General features: G+C 36.1%; 1 protein-coding gene and 1 pseudogene across 3 annotated transcripts; both read right to left on the reverse strand.

Annotated features, from left to right (window-relative positions):
- Window positions 1-1,279: 1,279 nt before the first annotated feature.
- On the reverse strand, window positions 1,280-2,923 carry LOC132170120 (mitogen-activated protein kinase kinase kinase 18 pseudogene; annotated as a pseudogene).
- Window positions 2,924-8,360: 5,437 nt separating this feature from the next.
- On the reverse strand, window positions 8,361-14,467 carry APA1 (aspartic proteinase A1). Of its 3 annotated transcripts, none has more exons than XM_059580035.2 (14): window positions 14,266-14,467; window positions 12,898-13,275; window positions 12,726-12,786; window positions 11,978-12,072; window positions 11,775-11,887; window positions 11,511-11,679; window positions 11,371-11,410; window positions 11,158-11,222; window positions 10,497-10,610; window positions 10,232-10,296; window positions 9,748-9,904; window positions 9,544-9,663; window positions 8,748-8,836; window positions 8,361-8,626 (listed from the first exon to the last, which is right to left on the reverse strand). In XM_059580035.2, the coding sequence occupies exons 2-14, from the start codon at window positions 13,267-13,269 to the stop codon at window positions 8,542-8,544; spliced, it is 1,545 nt and encodes a 514-aa protein (XP_059436018.2). In that variant the 5' UTR covers window positions 13,270-13,275; window positions 14,266-14,467; the 3' UTR covers window positions 8,361-8,541. The 3 variants fall into 3 exon arrangements, with proteins under 3 accessions (XP_059436018.2, XP_059436017.2, XP_059436019.2); XM_059580034.2 differs by having other exon boundaries at window positions 14,270-14,466; XM_059580036.2 differs by lacking the exon at window positions 14,266-14,467 and adding an exon at window positions 14,098-14,121.
- Between the last annotated feature and the right edge of the window lie 10,616 nt (window positions 14,468-25,083).

Raw genomic sequence — 25,083 nt, forward strand, 5'->3', positions numbered from 1 at the left:
AATCTCCTAATAACAAAAGTTCCTGATGAAATGGAGCTCCAAGCCAAACTTGCCATGCTTGGTGCAGCAACGAACAAGAAGGAAGCCGGCCGTAACGATTAGTAGGCGGTTCAGCTATCATTAGGGCCGAGGTAGACGGGCTTTATGGGCCCATTGGTAGTTGAGTATACCAATAGGAAAATTGAACCAAAGCAATTGGATAGTGTTTGAAGTGGAGTTGCTGAGGAGTAATATTAGAGTGGGAAGCTATTAGCTATGCATATAAATCTTCTTGTTAGACCAAATGAGGGCTTCTGAGTTCTGATAAACAACTTGAGAAAAGACAACTTATCAATAAGAGACATAATATTTGTTGCAACTTGCAATGCTTTTCATGGTGGGCCGGCCGTGAGCATTTGTATTTGATGAGTTGAAAGAGAGCCAATGGACCTAATGAGCTATGGAATGGCACTATACGTTGTCGTTTGGGGGAAAAGATTGATTGTGAGATTATTGTAAAAGTGGTGGTTATGAAGCACTGGCTAATTAGGTATTAGGTAAAGGTTGACCTAATCTGGCTGAGCAACATAAAGGAAAGTGGGTCATTTTTAATGCTGGCCATGGAGTGTGTTTTGATTCTTTTTTTTATGTGTGCGGTTTGCTATTGAAGAGACTCTAAGTTGTGATGGAACAAAAGTGAGTGCTTAAATTACTATTATTGACTCCAATCCCAGACATTATTACACCTAAATAGATGGATAGATTTAAGTTTTGTTTTCTCACTAAAAAAGGATTAAATATATTTTTAAACTCTCTGAACTATCAGTCATTTTCAAAAAAAAAAATTCACAAACCGACATTATTAATCATTTAAATTATTTAAAAAATAAAATTGACCTTTATTTTTTTAAAATGATAAATTTGGTTTCTGAAGATTTTAGTCAAATTTTATTATTATTATTATTATTATTATTTTTATCAATTTTAAAGGTCAACCCTAACAGAGTCTGTCAATTTGTGAGGCTTTTGTTAAAAAAAAAATGGCTGATAGTAGTATTAAGAATATTTAACTAAAAAAAAAAATCACTTTGCCTAGTTTTAACCCAAAGTCAAAGATTAAAATAGTGAGTAATAAATTACTATTAAATTTTGATGTAATGATAATTTTAAAATTTACATCATTAGGTTTTTTTTTTTTTTTTTTTAAGTCAAATGAACATAGAAAAGGCTTCTAACGTTACTTGGTCCGGCCTCTTTTACCACTTTCCCTGCTCGTATTTTTTACTCGTGGAAAACAAAATTACTGCCACACTGGGCTGGTTATAGAATTAGGTGAGACCCATCTATAGCCAAGCCAATTTGCAGCCCTGGGTAAAAGATGACAATGATGAACCTCAATCACTAATGGGGATCTTGTGTAGAAGTTGTCCTTATTGCATGTAGGAAGACCCCCTATCAGCTTAGTCAGTGGCCGAGCGGGTGGAGCCCGAACAACTGTTCGGAGCAACATGAGTAAGTGGGGCTCGAACAACCCCAAACGGGTAGAGTCCGTTATGTTCGGCTGTTCTATTACACTGCAATAAAACAACCCTATTGCATTGGATCGGATTCATGAATCATATGGTAATGAAAGAAAGAAAAAAATAATTGGGAATGCAGAAAAACTGTCCATTTTATTCTCAAATCAATGTTCCCACATAATACATCTTTCTTACATTTAAAAGCCTCCTTTTTGCATTCATAGGCCATCAATGAGACGCTCCTATTGCTGCTAACATAACTACAATTACAACTACTACTAGGATTACATGCCCCGGCCCCACTGCTGGTGGGTTCATTGGAATACACCAACTCCTTCTCCTGACTGCAATTGAACATCTCTGGCTCTTTGCTGCCATTGCTTCTCACTGTTATCCAACCTTCATCCAATACCCAATTGGGCATTCCTTGAGACGACGTTGTGCTGATTCTACCCAACCGCCGGATTCTTTCACCGGGGGAATCCGAAGAACTTTTATGGGTCGGGCTCGGAATTGTCTCTGGCTCCTCTATTGAGTCCCAAATGCCTTGATCCAATACGGTTGTTGGAGTATCCGAATCGAAGCAATTGGGTTCCTTAGCTTCTTCAAGAAAAGCATGATTGAGAAGTTGTCTAGCTGACCACCTATCTACTGGGTCTCTCTTCAAACACTTGTCCAAGAAATCCTTGGCCTGCTTTGACATGAAGCTGGGAGCCTCCGGCACATCACCCGAATACCCAATTCGGTAAAGGGCCGATACCGGGTCGGAAGCATCAGTCCACGGGGCTCTCCCTGTAGCCATCTCGATCACGGCGCACCCCATAGCCCACACATCAGCAGGGAACCCCTGTTGCTCTCCACGCGCCACCTCCGGTGCCATGAAGACCGGCGTGCCGGCGATTGCCAAATCATCACTTGTTACACCATCATCATCAATCCGCCTGGCGCAGCCCAAGTCAGCAATCTTCACACCATCACCAGTGACCAAAACGTTGTGACACTTGATGTCACAATGCACTATACCATTAGAGTGAAGGTACTCAAGCCCCAACACAATGTTGCGCGTGTAGGCCTTGATTTCTGCCTCCTCTAAGCCACCACCTCGGCTGCGAATTGCGTCGACAAGCGTGCCACGTGGCGCATACTCCATGAAAATGTTGTATAGAAGCTTACCATTTTCACATGTAATGTCACATCCCCTGTATGCCACAATTTGAGGGCAGCTTAACGTAGAAAGAATCCTCTGTTCCCTTTTAAGGAATTTTGATTGTGAGAGCTCGGCCGACTTGACGGCAAGAACCCGACCAGACCCGTGAGCAGTTGCGGTCGAGACCGTGGCGGTCGAGCCACGGCCTATGGTTCGGCCTCTGGTCCAGTCCATTGGGAGAGCTGAGAGGTGATGGTTAGGAGGTTGAGACACTGAAATGTTAGGCAAATGTGTTTGGTGGGGGTTCATCAACTTCAACGTATATATATATGCAAAGTCTTTAGACTTCGGTTTGGTATGGTTGGCTTAGTGTGAGAAGTTATGCTTTTTTTTATTTTTTTTCTCGTGACGTTTTGGTCTTTTCGTTGTGGCCAATGGGCGGCCGCAGTCTCTCAGCCTCCACTTGGCAAAAGAAGGAGATAAGGCAACTTTGGCCGGCCTTTAGATAGCTTAACTATGAATTATACTTTGCACATGGCGTCATGTGAGCACGTGCGAAGAAGTGCGGTGGCAGGCATGGAGAGAGGTGTCATTGATGAGCATGGAGTGATGGGATAGTGATACAATGGATGAGGATCATTGGGTGGGATATTCCACTTCTTGCTTTGGATTTTGAGAGTATTTAAGTGCTTGACTTTTGTTAAAGCTTTGCTCTGAATAGTTTAAACTAAACACGTTAGCAATAATCTACCATAAAAGACAAAGTTGTATCTAAAGTTAAGATAGGGGGGAGGGCTCAACCAAACCATCCTTTGAAGATTTTACTTGGACGGGTTGGTGTTTGCCATTTTTCTTTTTCTTTTTTCAAAAGTAAATAAGAGTGCATGAGAGAAAGAATCAAGAAATTAACCAGGTATCCTTTCAGCTCTCAATAATTGAAGTTTGGGAGAGATGAGAATGCTTCTTGAAAAAGATCGATAGGAAACCCGCAACCTATTTTGTCACGTGGTAGGTAGAAAAGAAAACTCTTCTAATTTCTCGAGTGGAGGAGATAAAAATAGTGTAGATGATGTCAAGAATGATTGGAAAGATCTTTTAGTCGATTGTAAGAGAGCCACCCTCTAAACTGGTTGTTCTTTGCTATTTGAATTAGTTTATATAAGGGCTGTCAATTTTTTATACGATCTGCGAATTTGACCCGAACTCATAACAAAATTAGTGGATTAGAGTTGAGAGATTGAACCCGTTTGATTAAATTTAAATGGGTTGAATTATGATTGACCTATATAATCTTATACATATACTTCAACAATTCAACACAACCTAGACCTGACAGACAGGTATACAATTAAATACTCCTAGTTTATATCGTGCAAAGTTTGCTCCAATCCATTGGGGTATATATTAAGTGGTTGCCATATAGATGATCCCAATCAGTGCCCATAAGTTGATTATCTGGAAAAAGTTTAAAAATTAGGACAAGTCCAAACAACTTTGGAGGTTGGACCACATGGAAAGGAGGTAACTTGTTGGACATATCGAGAGTATAACTAAACATAGAGAAGCACTCTTTTCAAGAACAAAGGCATGAATACTTACAGAAGAGAAAAAGAAAAAGACATGCAAAGGTTTTGGGAAAGTATGAGATGTGTACAGTTCCTACTAAGATTACTTGCATTGTAGGTGAAGTTCACAAGAAGAAATGAAGAATCAAAGCAAAGGCAAAAGGGAAAAAGAGGATAGGAGCAGCCTTTTGTACAAACCAACCTCAAAAAGCTTGGAATCTCCATTGGAACCGCCCAGTTGGAATTTAGTTGAAAAGGGCAAAGCCAAAACCGTCCAACCAAAAGGTCCAACACTCACATTCTTCCACCAATCCGTCCAACCCATGACAACCCATCCACTTTGTTAGTTACAAATAGAGATTCCTAGTAATTTTCTTGGTTTATAGTTATCTGTCTGAATAAGTCTCGAGCAGTCACTCTATGTGGTCCTGTTTATGCAGGTAGACCTCATAAAAACGTTCACATTTGCTGTTCGAATCGTTAACAATCTATTCAAATTCAATTTGTTACACTACTTTTTGAGTTGAGGTTGGAGGGCTTTGAAGCTTTGCGTGTGTGAACATGGAATCCATGGGGTGTCCCTTTGAAGCAACCCAATGGTTAAGGTCTCTTTATTCTCATAACATATGTGAAGTGTGAGCTTTAGGGAAAAGCTCTGTGGACCCAGGTTTTGCTTTTCATACAAGCACCCCAACGTCTCTCAACCGCAGCAATAAACGTGAATCCCTGGCATAGTTGGTGTCTTAGCGTGTGAATTGCTATGTGGGTATATGTTCTTTTCTCCGCGTGATGAATTCTTATAAACTCATGCGACAGTTTAAGAATCTTTAGATTCTAAAAATTATTTATGAGATGAATTTGTACTAAAATTCACAACAATTTCTCTTTCGAATCTACAACATCAAAGAATCTGTGAGATCGAAACTCATTTTTAATTTTGTTATAAAGCTTAGTTTTGACAATATTTCTAGTTGCAGTAAAAACAGGAAGAGTAAGAGCATGTTTGAGAGGCCTAAAAGTACTTTTAACACTCAAAAAACCCACTTGAAGAAAAACGTATTTGTTTGGTAAAAAAATTAAAAGTCCTTTTAAGGATCTAAAAAGCCTAAAAAAATGGCCAAAAAGCACTTTTGGCAAAAACTTAAAAATGAAGTTTTTGCCCAAAAGCTCTTTTTGACTTAAAAGCTCTATTTCTCAAACGCAATCACAAACAAGCTTTAAGCACAAGTACAACAAGTCGATAAACAAGTTGGTAGACAATTGATCTTCTAGTACTTAACAACCATTGACAAAATTCAGAAATATTTAACAATTCTTAGAAGTCTGAATGTTGAATTACATAATGATAAAGTTCTATTTTCAATTTTTTTTTTTTTTTTCATAATGAGTAAAGTGTTGCGATTAAAACTTGTTTTGCACTTGATTTTTTGCACTGCTTTTTCCAAGGACTAGAAGCCAAACTAAATTATTTTGACCTCAAGATGTATATTAAAACATAATTATATAGACCCTTTCAAGGGGAGGCTATGGCCTATGTTGGTCCCCCCACCGCCCCATATCTGTCTCTGGCAGTCCACATGAGTACATGTGACGTGGAATAACATGGATAAGAAAGATTAAGCAACAAAATTTAATGTATAGATTTATTTATTTATTTATTTTTGCTAAAGTAAGCAGTGTCGTCGTATGAACTATCACATCAATATCACTTTGTAAGAAATTTATCCTTACAACCGTAACCGATTTTTAGCACGCTCGCTAGCATGAAATGATATTCTAAAGAAAGAACAAAAGGGGAGTTACAAACTCATTCTTTTATTTATTTATGAGAATTAGGTGTATTCAGTTAATCATTTTATTGTTGTAAGTGAAGCGTGAGTGGACAAAACACTTGGAAACATGCTTTCTATGCCTTCTATTTCAACGCAGGTTTTCTGGATTTAATAAGGAGGCACGCTTGAGTCTTGACAAATATAAAATGGCCGACTAATGCAACAACGTCAAAACGGCCCGCGAGACACCGCCTAAACTGCCTGCCTTCTTAAGAAAATGAGAATGAGGTTCAAGATAAAGAATAAACAAATGCCTTTCTAACAATTTTGTCACACTTCTTCTGTGAATGGAGAAGCTCTCAAAACTTGTGCTTACCTAAAGCAATAATTGAACCCACCAAAATGTGTTGACCGCCGAAGATATTTTTTCGGCCACATGGAAAAAATACATTTTACTCCCTAAACTATTTACCTATTTACACTTTTAATCTCAATGTTTAAAAAGTGACATTTTATCTTCTAAACTTCCAAATTATTGCAATTCGACCATTCTGACTTTTTTTTTTTTTTTTTTAGTTAAATATTCTTTTGCCCCATAAGGTTTTAACACTTTATTTTTCTCCCCTAAGGATTTTATTTTTATTATAGGAGGTTCCTGTAGTTTTCATAAAGACCAAGATGGTACTTCCATTAAAATTATGTTCAAAACTTAACGGAACGCCATGTCAGCACCAATCAAATGTCGCCATATGTCATATAAATAATTTTTAAAAAAAAAAAAATTAAAAAGATTAAAAAATTATGGTTTTGCACAAAAAGAAAGAAAAGAAAATTTTTGGGGCTAACTACAGCCATTTACCCCCATCTACTCGCCACCCCCACAGTCGGATGGGGGTGGCCAGGGGAGTGAGAGCTTTCTTATGTGGGCGAGGACAAACTTGCCACATCTTTGTGGGAAACATAGCATCTCTGGAAGTAGCTAGATGAGCAAGTTACCTGGATGGCATTGTTATACAAATCATGAAGCCTAGAGGCGACCTCTCGACCAATGGAATGATATTATACGTAGAAGTGGTCAGCACTGGCAGAGGCATTTCAGAATTTAAAATCACGGCGAATCCTGGTGGTGTATTGGGTGACAAATTCAGAAATGGATGCCTCAGAGTAGACATGAGAGTCGTTCTGCAGAAAGTTGATGGAAAAGGGCAAGAAAAAGATATGGGCTTCTTTCGGATGGCCGAGCCATCACCATCTGGCTGTGGGGTGGTGAGCCACCCCCAAACAGGCCAGATGGGGGTGGCCGAAACCACCCCAAACCCACTGTGGGTGGTTTCGGCCACCCCTTGGGCTCCTTGGGGTGGCCGAGCCACCACCATCTGGCTGTGGGGTCGTGAGCCACCCCCAAACAGGCCAGATGGGGGTGGCCGAAACCACCCCAAACCCACTGTGGGTGGTTTCGGCCACCCCTTGGGCTCCTTGGGGTGGCCGAGCCACCACCATCTGGCTGTGGGGTGGTGAGCCACCCCCAAACAGGCCAGATGGGGGTGGCCGAAACCACCCCAAACCCACTGTGGGTGGTTTCGGCCACCCCTTGGGCTCCTTGGGGTGGCCCGGCCACCTCCATCTGGCCATGGGGTGGCTTGCCACCCCAAATTGGCCAGATGGCAAGCCACCCCCATCCGACTAATGGCCACCCCCAATTTTTTACTTTTTTTAAAAAAATATAATTTTTTAATCTTTTTAATTTTTGTTTAAAATTAATTATATGACACGTGACGATATTTGATTGGTGCTGACGTGGTGTTCTGTTAAGTTTTGGACAGACTTTTAACAAAGGTACCATCTTGGTCTTTATAAAAACCATAAGTACTTCCTATGATAAAAATAAAATCCTAGAGGGGAAAAAATAAAGTATTGAAACCATAGGGACAAAAGAGTATTTAACCTTTAAAAAAAAAAAAAATTAATTTAAGGGGTGGCCAACCACCCCAGTTGGGCCTAGCCACCCCAGACCGGCCATCCCTTATTTTTATTTATTTAAAAAAATAAAAAAACTTGGAATGGAGGCATTTTGGGTAAAAAAGAAAAAGTTAAGATAATCGAATTGGAACAATTTAAAAGCTTGAGAGAATAAAGTTACTTTTTAAGCATTGGAGTTAAAAGTGCAAATAGATGAATAGTTAATGAGAGTAAAATGTATTTTCCACTTTTCCAGATGCATGCTTCAGAAAAGCCGAATTCCACCTAACCAAATTTTTCATATACAATTGTAAATTACCAGTGTCTTTCAACCTCTGTGCCAGGCAAAACCTTGGTCATGTTATTATTTCTACCCAGTTTTAAAGGAGCGTTTAGAGAGCATTTTGAAAATCTGGAACAACAAAATAACGACAGCAAATCCATAGCCCTCAATGCACATACATACCACTTAAATATTCAGATTCATAACAGAGAATATATACAAGCAACATAATATTCCATCATTTCACTTTGTCACGTTTAAAGAAGTTACACGCATTAAACAGTAATAGATAAGGATTACGGTGCAGGCCAGATTTTTACGCTGCTTCTGCAAATCCGACTCTCAGGCTACCGAAATCGAAGATGGTGTGGTAGCGACCCATGAAGATATCTCCCAAGATCCTACATTTCATAAAGTGCCCTCAGGTTAAAACCATCAACCCAGAAGCATCACCATTAACAGTTGCTTTGCAATAAACGGAAAATTGCCCGACATTAAAAGGAAAATTGACAATGGAAATACCAGAGAGGTCCGCGAGGCGGAGGAACATCTAAAGCTGTAAAGCCGCTGATGCACTGAGCTGCAGTGCCCTCGCCCACCTTGAGTATGTACTGATGACACAGTCCACAAAAGTTAACATCAGTACCATGATATTCTAGTAACATATTCAGGAAGTTTGTTCTACTTCTAAATATCCAAACACAGACAGGATGATAGAATACCAAATCTAAGATAACATTAGAACTAGATTCTTCCTCGATAGTGGGTACCAAACTGCATTGGGCAATCCTTATCATCAGATGATGAGGTAAGAGCTGGTTACCCCAAATCCAGCAGCCTTTAAAGGCAAAACAAGTTCTTTTTCGACATTGTGATGAACCAATAGAACCAAAGGTTCAGAGAGCTCAAAGAAAGTCTACTCAGTGCTGGAAATGAAATATCCAGGTCACAGGAGCATACCAAGAAAGAAGAACTAGACCATTGAGTAAAGATTAATGTTACTCTTAACATCTATTTCATACTGCCTTAAGTGACATTTTAAAAGACTTTTCATGTCAGCCATTTAAAACAAGTTACTTAACACATGCTATATCAGCTTGTGTAAAGAGTGTGAAAGAGTAACATTACTCTCGTTACCAGACATAATTATTGGAGTTCACATCTCAAACTGATGAAATAATATAAAACAATATAAGTGGACAACACTATCTACCTGATCTATACACCACTTGATTACAAAACAAATTCAGAATCCAACTACATGGCAACAAAATTTTGGAATACAAAAGAAGTCAGGGATAAGTTGGGATGACATTACCTCCTGTGGGGAGAGTTCAAAAACCTTTCCACCAATTGTGAAGGAAACACTAGGCATGGAAGAAACCTTTCCACAGTCCACAGCAGATTCTCCCATCGGGCTTGGCATCCGGTCACAAAGCTGCAGAAGTATCAGAGGATCAAGTCAGCATAAGCAGAAATGTCCTCAGGATATATTACATGCAGTATTTTATGCGTATTCTACCTCATTGACATAGTTCAATATACGGTCTTGTGTCTGATTCTGCTTTAGCTGGTTTTGCATCCACACGACTGCCATCTCACAAGCAGGGCACATAGCATCACGGATTCCACTAGAAACTTTGCCACTGCTCTGATGCACGACACTCTCGATGCCCATACTGTACAAAGATTAACAGACCAGTAAGTTTATCATCTACCAATTATGTCCAAACATTTCATGTATAACAATGACAAATGTGCATTGAGTTAGTTTTACCCAAAATAATAATAATAAGTATAAGGAATCACAAGAGAATGATGAGAGAACACGAGAATTATATCAACAGAAAATCTTTTTGTGCTTGAGCTAGCCACATGGGTACCATCTAAAGTTCACAATGCAGTCTTGCTGCAGATAATAAAATGAGAATAACAAGAGGAACAATTGTAAGGAATTGCAGATAATGATAAAAGGCCAGAGGACTATAAGAATGTATGAGACTGACCTAACACCATGGGAACCATCAAAGGTGCACAATCCAATCTGGGAGCAGATCTTCGTCGGGCTTGCCTGTATATACAGTATGAAAGCTAGATATTAGTCTAATAATGTAATTAACTGGAACATGCTGTAAAGGGGATAAGTACATTGATATGGTATGAACCTGAAACCTTTCCCACTCAGTTTGAAAAGAATAAAATAAATTCATAAGCCATATTATCTGGATTAGGAAAACAGAAATTTAGAATGGAATGAAACACAAGTATTACCTCAGCTATGAGCAAATCCATGATGGTTTGTCCATACTGCTCAACGACTGCCTTGCACTCCTGACTAACAACTCCAGATGCTCCAATTGCCTGATTTATCATGGTAATCACGGTCTGCAAGAAAAACCGCCATATATTTCACGGATCAGTGCGTATAACAATGTCAAAGATGTCTCATTAGAAATATAAGGTAAGGTGCCATGCTAACAAACCTGCAAGCCTTTAAGACAGCCATAGTAATGACAGAAATAGATGTCACATTCACCCGTCAAATTAAAGAAATGGAAATGAGAAATAGAAGAATGTAACAGACAAGCCACTGAAGCATATAAAAAGCACAGAGATGCATTCATTAATCAAATCTCACTTTAATTGCTACAGTAGCAGTGCAGAAAAAGAATAAATGGACAAGAGGCTGTAAAATGTCTTAGTTGTTTCTCACTTTTTGCTTCCATTTTGTATCAATCTTGAATTTAACAAATATTATCATCCTACACCATAACTGACAAAATATTTTTCAGTTTAACCCCAACAAAAACTCAAACCCAAAAATGAACCAAAAAAGAAGAAGGGAAGATCAACTAGACAACATATCCAGCAAGAGAGTGATAAGCACAAAATCAAAATCACTCAAAATAATTTGAACTATTATTATACATACCGTTGGACCTGCCAACAGGGAAGTTCCAGAATCTGCGATAGCTGAGCAACTGCCAGCACAGTACCCTGTATAGTAGTAAGGAAAATTAGACCCACAAACAAAATCATATGACCCAAATCACGTGATATTTATATCTTTCTTGGACTTCTAAATTTTTTCTTCTATTCCCCATTCTCATAAAGGAATTGTACTAGGGATCATGAAAGAACATACCAGTTGGTTTACCAGCGATAAGAACATCGCCCATGTCAAACTATCAAAAAGAAATATTAATGAGAAGATAATTAGGATATAAAAAAAATTACTGAACATCAAGGAACCACAGCACAAGATAAAGTTTCTAAATGACCTACCTGCCAATAACCTTTGTGTGTCACAGGAACATAAGTGTGCCGGCCCTTGTAATGATTTGGATCTACCCCACCAAAGACAATTTCACCCCCTTCTTCTTCTTCTGCATTGCGGTTGAGCCAGAATGAAAATACAGGTTCTTGGATAAGACCCTGTTCAACCATGTTGTACCTGTAAGACAAGCAAGTGCCTTATCAAACATGCAACATTAAGATTTTTTTTCCCCAGTATAAAGACCAATCAAAACTAAAGATGAACACACATACCAAACAGGAACAGCATTTCCAACTGAAATCTCTTGAAATCCAAGTCCTAATAGACCATCAAACTTTGCGACCAAAAATGTGACACTAGGCTCTCTAGTTGCCTCAATAAACTCCTGAAGGATCAATAGATGAAGTAATGAAAGAACAGTCTAATCACACTACTATCATATGAAGTAATGAAGAGGGAAAAATGCTCAAGGTACCTGATTCTTCACAACTAGGTTACCAACTTTGACATCATCATAGCTAAAGAAACCGGAAATAGCTCCAGTACCATAGTGGATAGCAGCAGACGTCCCTGGATGATGGAAGGTATTGGTGTTATATCTGACAATATAGTTAAAATAAAAATAAAAAATAAAAAGAAAATTAAAAAGAAAAAAGAAAGAAAGAAAGATTGCAACGTTCATATGGCAAACTCCCCAATACAACCCCCTCGCAAATTCATATGGCAAACTCCATCACTATAGTGTTATCTTCAACTGGGCATTGTAACTCAAGAGTCTTAGAAATACCGATATGCATGTGTAAGAATGACGTTAATACTGTTCTCTACTGGAATGTATCAGAGAAAATTGCCTTGCTACTAAAGGATGCATGTTTAAGGATTACGATAATACTGATCTGTACTGGAATGTAACAGAGAAAATCGCCTTGCTACCAAAGGAAGCAAATACCAGTCCCACAATCTTCCTACCTCTCACAGGCACTACGCTTTGGCCAAGGAATGGTTGGATTGGTGGGGAATAGGTCATAAATCCAGTATCCCCAACACCAAAACATATGCAATAAGGAACCTCACTAGACTACAAAGGACCAACCTTGACGTCTATCAACCTTCACATGACTCTCCCATAGAAGATATCACAAAACAATTCGTAAACTGGTGATTTATTTTTGAATCAATAACCAAAAATAAACTAAGTCTAATGTGAGGACAAAACAACTAACCATTCTTCTGGTAGGTTTTCGATTCACTTGACTTGTACTTGGCATGGAAATAACACGCCACCTGCAATCAAACAAGCAAAAACATGAATCTTTCCCTTGAATCAAATTTTCTATTCAGGAAAGACGTTCCATTTGACAATCATTCACCATAGGCATAAACATAGAAGCTTACTGAGAAATAGCACTTAGAGGATGGCACCCACAGATTAGAGCTGCCAGTGTCAAAAATTACAGTGAACTTCTGTGGGGGAGAACCAATGGCAATCTCACCATAGTATTGAGCATCCAAGTAGTTCTTTAACACAACAATGTCTGTGTCCTCAGAGTCTCCGAGATTATTGGGTAAACGATACTTCCTAATGGAAGCTCTTAAAGACTGTGCGTCCTTGGACTCAAGCCGTGCAGCAAGCCGGTTGTTTTGGTCCAGTTTAATCTTTTTCAGCCCAATTCTGACCAACCCATTATTGGAAGCAGAGGTGACCAATGAAAACAACAGGGTCGAAAGGAATAGAGACAACACGACTACTTTCAAGTTGGTTCCCATGTTCACCTATTGGTCCACATTGAAAAATTCAAGTTCAGAAAAAGGATTAAAGAGCCAAAACAAATAATACCCAAATATGTGGTCTAAAAAAACATTTTAAGACATTGAACCAGATAAAAATAAAATAAAATAAAATAAAAAAATCTGAAAAAGGTGTTTTGTTGCCAAGAAAGAGTAGTAGACAAACAGAAAAGTAAATCAAAACTGAATTTTTGGCTTAGTTAAAGATCAGTTACATATTTTAGCTTCATATGCTAACATTGTAGCTTAGCTAAAGGTCAGCTATGGATATTTAGAACCAGAATAGAAGAAAGAATAGAAACAATTCTAAACCACATTTCTATCCTTCCAGCAATTATCTAAGCCACCAAACATACAAAAATGGGGGCAAATGAAACACAATTACGCCTAACTGCTTCGAAAATGTAGGGAAATGAAAGTAATCAAGGTTTTGAATCCTTGATGTTAATTATTTAAAAACAAAATGTAAGGCATTGCCTAATTCAAACATTAATTAAATGAGTTAAAACATTTTACAAACTAAAGTTTTTGCAGATAAATGCGCTTAACTCTAAATTTTCCTTCTAACTTTATCTTCCTCTGTTTTCTCACCAAACAAACAGAGCTTGATAAGAATGAAAATAACAAACAAGTCCAACGTTTGAACAGAAACGACCACATTTAACAACAAAAATACAACAATTATTTACAAATACTGAAAACCCTAACACGAACACGGAACACATCGATCAAGCACATTCACAATGCACGAACTAAAACCATAAACTTTTACCCGAAAAATGCAAAAACAAAAAGAAAATCACATACACAACCCGTAAATTCCCATCCGAAATTTTTCAAAAAAGAAACGCCCATCTCCAAGCCAAATTACCGACTACCTTACGCTTTCACAACTTGAAAACAATATGATGATCCTATCAGAGTAACCAAATAATAATGAGAAATCATAGAAAACAATAACAATTATAACTTTACTCACCGATTTAGCAGAGGCTGCAGGAGAGGAAAGTTGAAGAAAAAGAGAAACGAATGGAGAATTTAACTAAGAGACGGAGAGAGAAACTGTCTGGCCCACTGGGGCCCAGCTAAGCTATCCTGTTTAAAAAGCTAGAATCTGGGGCTCTTTTTGCAACGGAGACAACGAGGTCTTGGCGTGAGATTTCGATCCCCACCGTTGAGGTTTCAGACAGAGATGGCTTATAACCGTCCATCAGGAGCACGATGGACTCGTTTCGGGAAAAGGACAGATATAAGCGTGATGGCTTATGATTCAGTGCTTTTGCGTGCAGTATACTGAAGCTGCTCCTTCGGGTTAAAGCCTATGATTGGATAGGGGGTCGATGATCAAGACGTGTGACGATTTTGGTAGGCGGGAAAAGGACGCGGGATTGTAACGGAAAGGGTTACGTGGCAATGAAGCATGCAGTTCGCTTGCTTTAGCACGCGACACCTCCTCCCTCCTACTTCGTGTCGTTTTCTACGAGTATGATTATAGTTTGAAATTTATATTCTCAGGAAAATATCATTTGGAGATTTTTCGAAATAATATAATTATGTCATATCGACCATTAATTTTTATGGTTATTATTTAGTCATCACGCATACTATAATTTTATAACATAATCTTGTATCAATCTTGTTAGAGTAATTCAATCGGACGAATATCACACCTTAACAGTAATATATTTCTAAGAAAATATCAATTGGAGATTTTTTGAAATAATATAATTATGTCATATCGACCATTAATTTTCATGATTATTATTTAGTCATCGCATACTATAATTTATAACATAATTTTGTATCAATCTTCCTTTAAAATGTAGTTTATTCGGCTGAATATCACACTATTTATGAACGACTTAGAGAAAGTGCTAACCATGTTTGGACTGTTGCTCTAAAAATACTAAGTTACTATTGAAACTGTCTAAAATTACTTATCAATAGTAAATAATAATTGTCCCCAAGAGGTAGTTCAATCAGATGGGACCACACTTCATAAAATTGAGGTCACTAGTTCGAATCTTCCTCCCCTTCTTGTGCGGACAAGTAAAAAAAAAAATAGTAAATAATAATTTGCATGAACAATCTTTTACCTGATATGAAATTAACTTTATGGATTGTCGCACCATAAGCTATTCGTTGATATTTTACAGCAAAAACTTGTGGGATATTTTTATAGGAACGTTAATTGGCTAATGAGATTTTTGTCCTTCTCACAAATCACAACTTGAATTCAACAACCCCCTCCCCTCTCTGCTAGGGTTTCATCTCTAGCAGTCGTCGGAGGGGGAGAACATTTGTTCTCCACTTCTCCTCCTCTGGCCCTCCTCTCCTCTCCCTCTTCTGTCTCCCCCCTCTCCTCCTATCGCTCTCTTTCGCTTAGCGAGTTAGCCTATTTATCTGATACCCCTAGTTCTTTGGGCGATTTTTTTCCTTTCTCTTCCTCTCTGCCTCTTCCCCCTCCTTTGGTCCCTAGTTGTTTTTGTTTCTTTTTTTTTTTAATTTTATTTTTATTTTTTTTTACTTTTTTAGGTACACTTTGTGGGTGATGTTCTTGGGGTTTCACTTAAACTTCCTCCATCATTGGAGTGCGCCGCTGATCTCCTACGCTTGCTCTGCCACCCACCATCCTCTGCTGGGCCTTTTCTCGTACCCCCACCATGATGAGCTTCCAACGTCCCTTCTGTTTTTTATTTTCGGTGAGCACGCGATCGGCTTTTCTTTTCGGCTGCTGTCATCCTCTTGGTGTGCTTTTTATGTTGTTTATTTTCTTGTAATTTTGTATGGCTTTCCTTTTTTTTTATTTTTTCTGTCTTGTTTTGTTTTCCTGTAATCGTTTTTGTTTTTACTTGTAATAATGCTTGATCCTCTCTCTTAATTTGCCCACTTGATGCCATTTGGGTTTGTTGTTTTGGTCTAGACCTTTAGGTTGTGGATGTGAACATTATCCTGAAGTTTCGGGTTGAGGAGGATGAGCTTTGGCTTGGGGTTCTCTACCCTCAGTGTCGAAGAATAAGAGTTATCTATGCATTGGTTTGAGTCTGTTTGGCGCAACGCAGATCTGTTGTTTAATTTTAAAATTAATCATAGGTTAGCTGATCATTTTGTTTGAGTCTTGAATGTAATACGTCATCTTTGACACTAGTAACCTTGTAGCTTCGGCTATAGTTCCTTCAGAACTTTTGCTCTGTGTTATTTGAGCTTTATGCTCGTTTATCAAAAAAAAAAAAAAAAAAATTGAACTCAAACTCTCTTCCTTAATAGATTTGTTTCCATGTCTTAATTGCATAAATACACTCGTTGCGTGGTTAGCAATTAAATAATTAATAAATTATCCCTCAAAAAAAAATTAAATTAAATTACACTCTACAACGAAAGAAAATGATTGGGAATTGAAGAGATTCTTGCTTTCTTTTATAAGTAATGTTACATAATATAACATTATTATTGTTTTTATTTTATTGAACATTTGAAAAAGAAACGAAAAGAAAATTAAAATAATATAGAAAATTGAAAAGAATAATGTGGATGATGACCCACTACAAGGCAGTCTCATATGGTACCATTCCTCAAAGACAAGAATCCAATTATCAAATAATGCATGGTAGGGTTGGGGTTTGGTCTTAAAATATGGTAGAGTTGGGCAAAATGATTGAGATGAAGATGTTGCCGAGAAGCAAGGCGATCAATAGCTTTGGATATTGATCGATCGATCAGAAGATCGAGTTGGTTCATGGTAGTCCAACTCAAAGGTACTCCTCCACTTCAAGAAAGAGAATTAAGCTCCTCCAAGCTAGGACGTACACAGGTAATAAGCAAAACGTGTTTTTCTTCTTTGATGGGCAAAAAGTATTGAGAACCACCCTACGTAAAAAGTGTAACAATCTTTAAGTCATGACTAATTACATGGTTAAGTCCAATTTTAATTTTGTGCATATGAGTTTTTGAGTTTTCTTTACGAGCCCGATATTTAAACATGAGTTTTATCTAAAGGTTTCGTATCAAAATTAGCCACCAAGTCACACGTTGAAGGAAGGAGACAAGTTAATCTATAAAATAAAATGGACTGTCACGAACATCGATTTTAAAAGCGTACATACATATCGTTTGTTGGTAACTGGTAAGTGGGCATGACCAATTCCGCCAGGCAAGTGCCCAACTACTTAGACACTGGGCATCAAGTCTTTTTTGGGAAGTAATTGGGCCTCGTTGGGTAGGCTTTAACAAGAGTAGGTCGAACCGACCTCTTTTTTTTTTTTCTTTTTTTTCTTTTTTATTGGAGGGTTGGCTTTATTTTGCTATTTATTTTACTTTTATGTTAAGTTGTTTTAAGAAAGAGAATAATGGATCATGCTGGTTATGAATAATTAATCTCAAAGTCACCTCAAAATTAATGAGAACTAACTTTTAAGATAGCTAATTAAAGATTTTGAATAATCCATCATCCTTATTATTCTCTCTTTAATAAATTTTTGAGCCAATTCGTACTTTATTTTTTTTTTTATAAATAATTTATGAAAAATTACAGTTTACCTCCCTAAAGTTGACAGCATTTTTCAATTCAAACACTAAAGTTTTAATTTTTGCAATCCACCCCCGCAAAGTTCTAAATTTTTGCAATTTGACCAATTGCATCCAAAACTTTCCATATTGCCCCTATGTTTTATTTTTTTATTTTTATAAAAAAAAAATTAAAAAAATTTAGGGTGGCCGTAGCCACCCCTTTGGCCATCTGGCCATTTTTGCACTCCCAATTTTTTTTCATAAAAAATAAAAATAAAAATCATGGGCAATATGAAAATTTTGGGATAATATTGGTCAAATTGAAAAGAATTGAAATTTTGTGGGGATGAATTGCAAAAATTGAAACTTTGATGTTCGAATTAAAAAACGTTGTCAACTTTGGAGAAGTAAACTGTAATTTTCTCAATAATTTAACATTGAGAGAGCTGGATGAGGCTCATCACTAAACAGAATCCCAAATACACCTCAAAAAGAGTGCTCATAACTTAGCTTGCTTAGAGCATTTCTAGCAAACTCCTTATAAGGGAGTTTGTTCCCTAAGTTTAAGAAATATGTCCAAAAAATTGCAAAAAAATTCCACAACAGACTCTCTAAATAAACCCTAAACATTATGATTGTTACAGTGAAACCCAATGTTTTGGGTTCCACTATTGCAATGCTTATGATTGTTAAAATAAAATAAAAAATGATTCTCTCTCTTCTCTCCTCGATCTCATGTCTCACAATTATCTCTTATCTCTCCTCTCATATATATAATATAATTAAAAAAATAAATATTTTAATGATATAGAGAATGATTAAGGAAAGTATTGGGGTACATTTTGACGTAGGGAAGCAAAAAGTAGTTTAAATCGTTAATGTAAAGAAAATGACAAAAAAAAATTGCTGAAAATGCTCTTAGGTATTTGATAAATCAGACTTCAGGCTCCTGGGGCTGGGGCTCACGTATATATATGGGAAGTTTCCTCGTATAGTTTTGTAAAAATTAATTGAGATGTTGCTGCATGTGGGCAAAGCAAAACAGAAGATGAGAATAGGCATTAGCTGCCAGTGCCAGAGATCATAAAGGATATGTTTTGGCGGCTATGGCGGGTGCATCTAAGCCACACGTAGCTGGTGGCTATGAAGGTCTAGCAGCAATGGAACTATGCATGGAAACAAAAAATCAAAGAGGGAGTGCTAGGCTCCCAAAAACATATATACCCAAACCAAAATATAATGTAAAAATTAAGAACAATAAATAGCTGTAACGTCCCGATATTTGAGCTAGCAAATATCGAAGTCGCGACGCTGCAACTTTAGAAAATACAATCTTACAGCAAAGTATGTATATATATATATATATATTTTTTTTCTATAACCTAGAATAACTTACACAATACATTTGAGTTGATTGAAATACTTCGAGGTGATAAAAAATAGAAACATGGTTTTCATTACAACATATGTACACACTAGATGTACCAAATATATATCACACACGGCACCTAAATTAATATAATAATATTTATTAAGGTCACACACATCACCATACGTAATAAAAGAGATTAACATAAATGAGTTTTGCTACATAGAGTAAGCATCAATCCTGCAGTAGATGGTTTATCAACCATCAAAACCAGTAAAAGGACCATCGTCCTTACTTTTTATTCCTGCGTCAAGATCTATGTAAAGATGCCGTTATCATATTTACATAGGCAAACAAGTGAGTAATTTATTTTCCTAGAGATAAAGACTAAAAAGACTAATTTGAACAAGTAAGATTAAAGACTAAAATATATAATAATGAATGAGTTGTAAATGCAGCGTAATGATAGATTAGTTTGTGTTTTATGATAATCTTTCTTCAGATCTCTTGTCATGAGCTCTTAGCCCGCTTACGGCCGTTATATCCCTCACACTTTAGAGGTTTACCTATTTGGTGCTGGCAACTACACCGCCCCAGCTTAGTTATATATTAGGCCTGTTGGACGGTTATATAACCCCATCCACTGAGATACCGACAGTTCCTTGCGGCAATCCACCCAGCTTGTTCTTAAGGTGGCTATCTTATCAGCTCCTTTTATTAGACACATTATACAGCAGTTATACTGCAAAATTATATTAATAAGACAAAATAAGAATTCTTATAACAATAAAACAAAGCTAGTACTCAGTAAGTATATCCATACTTACACTCCTTAGTGTAGTATTCTGCTTCACTTCTGCATATAAATACATACATACAAACAATACTTAGTTCATTTTCCAATAATATCATTGTTTAAAGACCATCATCTTTGTATATTTATTTATTATCCGTCACTTCATCTTTACTTTCTCATTTTATTATATTAATCTAAGATAGTCACTTATAACTAGCTTTATGCCTGAATTTATTTTTGGTGACGAGGCTAATGACTAGTATCACTAAATACAAACTAGTATTATAAATAATATATATAAAGCATGACTCATATTTCGGAGATGAGACCAATGGTTCGTACCTACCAAAGTATGAATCAAAATTTAAATGACAATAAAAGAAATGACTGAATGTAAATACTGAATTCATATTCCGGGGATGACCGCCAAAAATATGAATTAAAATTTAAATGACAATAAAAGAAATGACTTAATGTAAATACTGAATTTATATTCCGAGGATAACCGCCAAAAATATGAATTAAAATTTAAATGACAATAAAATAAATGACTGAATGTAAAAGCTGTAAAGTAAATAATATATAGATAATATCATAAGCCCTTAATTGATTTTGTCCACTAACTCATTATTATTAATTCACTTGTATCTATTACTTTATTTTACATTATACGCTTATTGGGACTTTAAACAATTAAATGAGAACAAATGATACAAGCAATAAATCATGATATTTATAGAAGAAACACTTACCCAATAATCCTTAGAAGTAAAACTCCACCAAATCTTCTCTAGGCAGCTAATTTAGAAAAATAAGAACACTTGAACACTACAAGAAAGATTTAAGCTATATGGTATTTGACTAGAACTAAAAAATAAAATGAAAGGAGGAGCAAACAATTTTACTTATTCTAAGATTGTAAATAAAAAGCTCAAGTGAAAGTGACTTTAGCTTTAGGCTCAATTTATAAGAGAATGAATGGTTATGATTTATTTTTACACATTTGATCTAAGGGTTGAGATGTATTTAACCAAAAGAATGAACCTAGTCCATATTTCATGCTCTATACCAATTAGTTTTTTCGTCTAAAATGAGGGCAGTGTATTCCAATCCATTTTTCAATGTCCAAACGTACTCTAATTGACATGAAATTTTGAGAGTAGATAGAAGACTCCGAAACAAACATTTTATATTTTTGGTTCGACTTCATCCGAGTTCGTTTGAGTCTATTTTTGGCATGTACAAAGTTTCCGGTTCAACTTAGGCTTTAACTATATACATTCCCACTTGGCCACTTGCCTTATTAAATTATTATAATCATGATATTTCCTATAACCCTCATCGAAGACTTTAAGCATTCAACAAAGGTCAAAAAAAAAAAAAAAAAAAATTACACTCTACAACGAAGGAAAATGATTGGAGGAATTGAAGAGATTCTTGCTTTCTTTTATAAGTAATGTTACATAATATAACATTATTATTGTTTTTATTTTATTGAACATTTGAAAAAGAAACGAAAAGAAAATTAAAATAATATAGAAAATTGAAAAGAATAATGTGGATGATGACCCACTACAAGGCAGCCTCATATGGTACCATTCCTCAAAGACAAGAATCCAATTATCAAATAATGCATGGTAGGGTTGGGGTTTGGCCTTAAAATATGGTACCAGAGTTGGGCAAAATGATTGAGATGAAGATGTTGCCGAGAAGCAAGGCGATCAATAGCTTTGGATATTGATCGATCGATCAGAAGATCGAGTTGGTTCAAGGTAGTCCAACTCAAAGGTGGTACTCCACTGCAAGAATGAGAATTAAGCTCCTCCAAGCTAGGACACAGGTAATAAGCAAAACGTGTTTTTCTTCTTTGATGGGCAAAAAGTATTGAGAACCAACCCTACGTAAAAAGTGTTATACGATCTTTAAGTCATGACTAATTACATGGTTAAGTCCAATTTTAATTTTGAGCATATGAGTTTTTGAGTTTTCTTTACAAGCCCGATTTTGAAACCTGAGTTTTATCTGAAGGTTTCTTATCATTTTGTATCAAAATTAGCCACCAAGTCACACGTTTGAAGAAGGAGACACGTTAATCTATAAAATAAAATGGGCTGTCATGAACGTCGATTTTGAAAGGGTACATACATATCGTTTGTTGGTAACTGGTAAGTGGGCATGACCAATTCCGCCAGGCAAGTGCCCAACTATTCAGACACTGGGCATCAAGTCTTTTTTGGGAAGTAATTGGGCCTCGTTGGGTGGGCTTTAACAAGGGTAGGTCGAACCAACCAATTTTTTTTTTTTTTTTTTTTTTTTTTTGGAGGGTTGGCTTTATTTTGCTATTTATTTTACTTTTATGTTAAGTTGTTTTAAGAAAGAGAATAATGGATCGTGCTGGTTATGAATAATTAATCTCAAAGTCACCTCAAAATTAATGAGATCTAACTTTTAAGATAGCTAATTAAAGATTTTGAATAATCCATCTTCCTTATTATTCTCTCTTTAATAAAGTTTTGAGCCAATTCGTACTTTTTTTTTTTTTTTTTTTTATAAATAATTTAAAATTTAGATGGCTGGATGAGGCTCATCACTAAACAGAATCTCAAATACACCTAAAAAAGAGTGCTCATAACTTAACTTGCTTTGAGCATTTCTAACAAACTCCTTGTAAGGGAGTTTGTTTCTTAAGTTTAAGAAATATGTTCAAAAAATTACAAAAAAATCCCACAGTAGACTCCCTAAACAAACCCTAAACATTAGGATTGCTACAGTGAAACTCAATGTTTTGAATTCTACTATTGCAATCCTTATGATTGTTAAAATAAGATAAAAAATGATTTTCTCTCCTCTCTCCTCTCATGTCTCACAATTCTCTCTCATCTCTCCTCTCATATATATAATATAATTAAAAAAATAAATATTTTAATGATATAGAAAATGATTAAAGAAAGTATTGGGGTGTATTTTAACATAGGGAAGCAAAAAGTAGTTTAAATCCTTCATGTAAAGAAAATAACAAAAACGCTGCTGAAAATGCTCTTAGGTATTTGGTAAATCAGACTTCAGGCTCCTGGGGCCTGGGGCTCACGTATATATATGGGAAGTTTCCTCATATAGTTTTGTAAAAGTTAATTGAGATGTTGCTGCATGTGGGCAAAGCAAAACAGAAGATGAGAATAGGCATTAGCTGCCAGTGCCAGAGATCATAAAGGATATGTTTTGGCGGTTATGGCGGGTGCATCTAAGCCACACGTAGCTGGTGGCTATGAAGGTCTAGCAGCAATGGAGCTATGCATGGAAACAAAAAATCAAAGAGGGAGTGCTATGCTCCCAACAACATATATACCCAAACCAAAATATAATGCAAAAATTAAGAACAATAAATAGCTATAATGCCCCGATATTTGAGGTAGCAAATATTTAAGTCGTGACGCTGCAACTTTAAAAAATACAATCTTACAACGGAATATGTATATTTTTTTTTATTTTTCTATGACCTAAGAATAACTTACACAACACAATTGAACTGATTGAAATACTTCGAGGTGATATAAAATAGAAATATGGTTTTCATTACAACATATGTACACACTAGGTATACCAAATATATGCCACAGACGGCACCTAAATTAATATAGTAATATTTAATTATTAAGTTCACACACATCACCATACGTAATAAAAGTGATTAACATAAATGAGTCTTACTCCATAGAATAAGCATCAATCCTGCAGTAGATGGTTTATCAACCATCAAAACCAATAAAAGAATAAAAGGACCATCGTCCTCACTTTCTATTCCTGAATCAAGATCTATGTAAAGATGACGTTATCATATTTACATAAGCAAACAAGTGAGTAGTCTATTTTCCTAGAGATAAAAACTAAAAAGACTAATTTGAACAAGTAAGATTAAAGACTAAAATATATAATAATGAATGAGTTGTGAATGCAGCGTAATGACAGATTAGTTTGTGTTTTATGATAATCTTTCTTCAGCCCTCTTGTCATGAGCTCTTAGCCCGCTTACGTCCGTTATGTCCCTCACACTTTAGAGGTTTACCTGTTTGGTGCTGGCAACTACACTGCCTCAGCTTAGTTATATATTAGGTCTGTTGGACGGTTATATACCCCCATCCACTAAGATACCGACAGTTCCTAGCGGCAATCCACCCAGCTTGCTCTTAAGGTGGCTATCTTATCAGCCCATTTTATTAGACACATTATGCAGCAGTTGTATTGCAAAATTATATTAATAAGACAAAATAAGAATTCCTATAACAATAAAACAAAGCTAATACTCAGTAAGTATATCCATACTTACACTCCTTAGTGTAGTATTCTGCTCCACTTCCGCATATAAATACATACATACAAACAATACTTAGTTCATTCTCCAATAATATCATTGTTTAAAGACCTTCATCTTTTTATATTTATTTATTATCCGTCACTTCATCTTTACTTACTCATTTTATTATATTAATCTAAGATAGTCACTTATAACTAGCTTTATGCCTGCATTCATTTTTGGTGACGAGGCTAATGGCCAATATCACTAAATACAAACTAATATTATAAATAATATATATAAAGCATGACTCATATTTCGGAGATGAGACCAATGGTCCGTACCTACCAAAGTATAAATCAAAATTTATATGACAATAAAAGAAATGATTGAATGTAAATATTGAATTCATATTTCGGGGATGACCGCCAAAAAGATAAATTTAAATTTAAATGACAATAGAAGAAATGACTGAATGTAAATACTTAATTCATATTCCGGGGATGACCGCCAAAAATATGAATTAAAATTTAAATGACAATAAAAGAAATGATTTAATGTAAATACTGAATTCATATTTCGGGGATAACCGCCAAAAATATGAATTAAAATTTAAATGACAATAAAATAAATGACTGAATGTAAAAGCTGTAAAGTAAATAATATATAGATAATATCATAAGCCCTTAATTGATTTTGTCCACTAACTCGTTATTATTAATTCACTTGTATCTATTACTTTATTTTACATTATACGCTTATTGGGTCTTTAAACAATTAAATGAGAACAAATGATACAAGCAATAAATCATGATATTTATACAAGAAACA

Source organism: Corylus avellana, chromosome 1, assembly GCF_965113065.1.
Source record: "Corylus avellana chromosome 1, dhCorAvel1.hap1.2, whole genome shotgun sequence".
Lineage (NCBI taxonomy): Eukaryota > Viridiplantae > Streptophyta > Magnoliopsida > Fagales > Betulaceae > Corylus > Corylus avellana.